The sequence below is a fragment of the Branchiostoma belcheri genome, unplaced genomic scaffold, assembly GCF_001625305.1.
Source record: "Branchiostoma belcheri isolate BF01 breed outbred unplaced genomic scaffold, Haploidv18h27 scaffold150, whole genome shotgun sequence".
NCBI classification, from domain to species: Eukaryota; Metazoa; Chordata; class Leptocardii; order Amphioxiformes; family Branchiostomatidae; genus Branchiostoma; species Branchiostoma belcheri.
In genome coordinates this window covers 19,063-23,704 of record NW_017802936.1, presented here as the reverse complement: position 1 = coordinate 23,704, position 4,642 = coordinate 19,063, and the positions used below count along the sequence as shown (strand labels likewise).

The 4,642-nt window shown below is 42.8% G+C and overlaps 1 protein-coding gene across 1 annotated transcript in view; it reads right to left on the bottom strand.

Annotated features, from left to right (window-relative positions):
• The window catches only part of LOC109465450 (retinal-specific ATP-binding cassette transporter-like), a 9,158-nt gene extending 7,847 nt beyond the window's left edge, over positions 1-1,311 (bottom strand). Inside the window, exon 1 of the mRNA XM_019762734.1 lies at positions 1,270-1,311. Coding sequence (XP_019618293.1) covers positions 1,270-1,311 — 42 coding nt within the window. The remainder of the gene's footprint in view (positions 1-1,269) is intronic.
• Between the last annotated feature and the right edge of the window lie 3,331 nt (positions 1,312-4,642).

Sequence of the window (4,642 nt, the reverse complement as noted above, 5' to 3'; positions counted from 1 at the left end):
AAAAAATTAAAACAGGCCTAGGCATCCTATTAGGCCATGTTGATCTGATTATATGGATGACATCCGCGCGCGCATGAATTTTTGGCCGTTTCAAAAAAAAAAAAGTTTTCAACCATACTGTAAATCGTACAAAACAGTTGCAAAATGAGCAAAAATATACCGTAAGGTACGAAAAAACTATACCAATGTCGTAGAATGCCAAAATCAAACGAAAAAACACGAAATTAGTAAAGAAATGAATTCGAAGAGTAGATTATTCGCCAAACCATATTCTGTGCCATTTGTTCAACCTTCAAGACCACGTACATTTCATAATGAAAACAACTTCTTTTTTTTTGTCAAAACTTTTTTTTTATTCGCACGCTCGCATCAGTTTGGGGGGTCCCGGAGGATGTCATCCATATAATCAAATCAACATGGCCTTATGGCCCAAAATGGTACGATAGGAGCCATGAAGTCAACACACCAGGCTGGTTCAAAATTTTAACAATGAATTTTGAACTTTTAATGATACCATTGCATTGAAAGATGGAAAAACTGTAACAATTAGGATGAAAAGGACTGTTTTCAACTGTTCAGGGCAAAATATGAGCAATTTGCAGTTGATTCTGAATTTTTATTTTTATTTGCAAATCAGAAAAAAATGAAGCGGGAGAATCCGTTAACCAAGAAATTAAATTGGTGTGGCCTAATGTATGGTTAATTTTGGCTTCTTTGCGTGCAAGCTTAAGGCCCCCTCCTGCTCTATGTGCAAAATTGCAGGTTGATGGAAAAAAGGAGTCCAGTCCGATTGGCGGAAAAAGCAGTCCAGTCCGATTTGGGGGTGGAGTTCGATGATTTCTGTGTGTAGTAGCGCTCCCTTGCAAAGTAGGATAAAAGTACAAGGAGTCTGGTGTGTTACCACATGTCATGGTGTGAAACGCACTAATTGAATACACACACACTATGCAAATGCCGACAGTTGGGGCAACATCTGTATCACAGACTTAAGCACTCGCAGGTCATGCCTCAGCATGTTTTTCATATGCAGATTTTTCAGCACAGAAAACACGTTCCCTAAAGAATTTAGCCATAATATCCTTGCTGCTTGTGGCGGCCTTGTTTGCTGGGAAATACTGTTGTGTTGCACGCCCACTCGGCTGATTGCAGGGCTGACAGGTGACCACTTGACTCCTTCAGCTATCGCCTCGGAGTTGCCTCGGGGTCAGGGAGTCACCTTGTGGAAGAAGCAACACACTATTTCCCTGTGTACACCCCCGTTACCTATACCTTTAACTGCACAAAGTTAATCTGCTGGAATTTGTCCAGCATGGCTATAGTGTTATGGGGGCTGCTGTGGCTAGCTTGCAGGGGTAAGGTTTTTCACGTCCTGTATCTGTATCTGTATAGCTGGTATAACCGCCCGTCTGTCTTCTAGCGACCCCCGTTGTAAGTTTCTTTTCATTTCCGTTACACTAGCAACGGCTTTCATAGTTGTTCGTGCAGAATCTTGCAGTCCTGGTCCGCCCTCCCTCCTCCTCCCACCCCGACCTGCTGTCTAATTCCCGGTGGACTGCTGACTATCATTCCCGCGGCACCGGCCATACTCTGGCTTATGGGAGGACAGGCACGCGCTGCCGCCGCATGGCTTACGGGAGGACAGGTCGCGCTGCGGGGGATCAGTGTATGTACGGCAATCTCAAGCTGGGGCCGCAGAATCGTAAAAATTGGCTGAATAGCAACCAAGGTAATACTCATTTAGTAATAGAATGTCCTTGAAGCAACCTGCAGTGTACATAAGCACCGGGGCACGAACCAAAAATTGACCAGTAAAAAAAAAAAAGAAAGCAAAAATTGACCAAAAGAGAAAAAAAAAAAAAACCCAAAATTTTATCAGCCCTGTCAATAGTACAATAATTTCTGTTTTTGACAGGATGGTCCTGTCAGCAGTGTAATACTTCTCACTGTTTATATTAACGGACAGTCCTGTCAATAGCTACAGGCTTCTAAGGCGGCCCGCATGTCCTTTTCCATAGTGCGTAATCGGCCATTTTAATTCTACGTAAAGCGTAGACAGACCGCTCTAATTCAACGTAGAGTGTAATTGGCACATTTTGCGTAGAGCGTACTTGCCCATTTTAATTCTACGTTATGTATTGTAGCCACTTGCAATTTATCGTAAAGCCGCTAAAGCGTAATCGAGAAGTTTACGTATTCAGTGTAGAGAGTTTCGGGGAGCCCCCTTTGCGGGCCCTCTTCTAAGTAATAACCGACCACTTTTGAGGTTAATGGCCTGATAACCAATGGGAATAAAGCCTTCTGATTGGTCAACTTCTCCTGGCTATATGTTGGTAACATATATCGTTAAAGGTCCCGCCCTTCAGGCCCCTCATCAATTTTTCCTTATTTCCTGGAATGCAATATATGGCCATATATGGGCAGAACATTTCAAAAGAACATACTGCATACATTATGACACGCTGTGTGACTTTTCGAGAATTTTTAGACAATCATAAAAGTTGATGAAACACATGGCATTCTGTATTTTATAATCGCACACAGTATAATTAAGAGGGCAGGTATACATTTTGTAGGTACTATGAACATGCAACCCCTGGGGGTTCGACAATATTCCGGAAGCGTATTTGGAAATGCCATGCCACTACCCAATATGATAATCCCTATTTGCAAATGTATCTTCAGGCTGCTATCTTCAGGTGAGATATACAGTATCTGATGTACTCAAGGTATGTTCGGTGATGTTGTAACTCCTACCTGTCTTACCTCAGTGCACACCTGGTTATACAAATTTGTGCAAGTCACCAAGCATGAGACAGAAGAAACACGCGCACCACACTACAAGCCGGACTCGAAGAAGGCGAACCAAACGTCTTGGGTCTATTCGCAAGACGTCTTGCCGTATTAAAAGTCAAATCTTGTTGTATCCTAGAGTGGTTTGTTATCTGTACATTTCGTAAAGAAATGTGGGTAAATATCTGACAGGTGCCTGGCAGTGCCGATGTTCCAGACCCCGGGGTCATTAAAGGCCAATTCACCAAAACATTTATGGCCATATCAATCCGCACCAACATCAATGAAACAAACTTATCATCAATAAAACAAACTTATCTTCAATTAGTTTGGATAAGAGACATAATTCAAGATTGACAAATTAAAGTAATTCTGATTTGAATAGTTTTCTTTTCAATTTGTGTGCAAACATCGATTACCTTTTTCTTACTAGCGTATAAGACTGCGTAAGACGGTTTACCGTAAAATGGTGGTTGCGCTGTTGCACAACACCTTGCATAAGTTACGTTTCGATGCCGCCGGCGATATACTCCAGCGTTCGAAGCATAAAGACTGATACGGCTAGAAGAGTAATATTTGGAATACCTATAAAGAATACTATCTACTGGTCAACTTTCTGTATTTTCCGTCCTGTAGCCCCATATAAAGATTTAGGACACTTCTCTGTCGTAAAACTAAGATGCCGCAAACTGTGCGGTTCCGATCAGCTGGCAAACCGCGGGGTGAACAAACAACTCTGACAAACAACCGAAAGGCGGGATCTATGTTATATAAACTTCATTGTCAGGAATTAAGTATTCTGTATTAAAACGCGCTACAAAGCTATTCCTTCCTTCAGGTCAGACTTCCAGGTAAGTCGTTGTAGCAATAGTAGTTTTGTGAAATGTTCATTTGATTTATATTTTATCGAACCGGCCGGCGTCCATGCCCCTCCCCTTTATATATGCTTTATTTGCCCCGATTCCCTAATTCGTTGTTGTTTTCCTTATATATTTCTCTAAAACTGTATCAATCAAAAATTATACAAAGCCGAGCCAACAGCATATTGGCCGACCGCAACGTCGCCCCACTCCCCCACCAAAGCCGCTGTTACCCAACAGTCGCCAGAGGTCCTACATATGCCATCGGTACGGGGTGGGTTTGCAGATATCTCTGATACGACAGTTTTTGTGTCTCGGTAATATTTCCTGTAACGGCACGCGGTCATTATTATTGTGTGGTACATCGTGTCGTTCAGACACGAGCCCCACCACGGCGACCCTCATTCGTATTCAGCTGACGGCTTGACCGGCCCCACCGTTTCCTTGGCCGCGGGCCACACGAGGTAAACACAGGCAGGTGAGAGTCAAAATGGACAGGGGCGCCGGGCGATACGGAGTCGATGAGTGAAATAATTTCTGATTGGTTGTTGGAGATAATTCTGTCACACTAACTACATATACATGATGTACTACTGTTTCGTCGTTTTTTTTTTTGTTTTTTTTGTTGTTGTTTGTTTTTTCTCGGATGTGCTGAACCATTCAGCTGTATCAAAAGTGAATACTCAGGGTAGTAGACCAGGATTTTTGTTAAATTGATGCAGCTGTCAGAACCTCCCATGATCCCAATTGATACCATGTCGATTGCATTTCAGCATCACCCACAATCAGGGACATCCCTGCTTTTGTGACTAGCACCTGTGGACAGAGAAGCCTGTAAAAGTTTGTCATAACTACCTCACCAGGCCACATTGTCTCCAGCCCATACAGACAACAATGGGCAAAAGAACAGTGAATCATCAATGTATTTAGACCAACACATTTGTCCAGACTAGAACTCCAGGTTCCCCACTCTTTGCTGTATTTCTATCTGA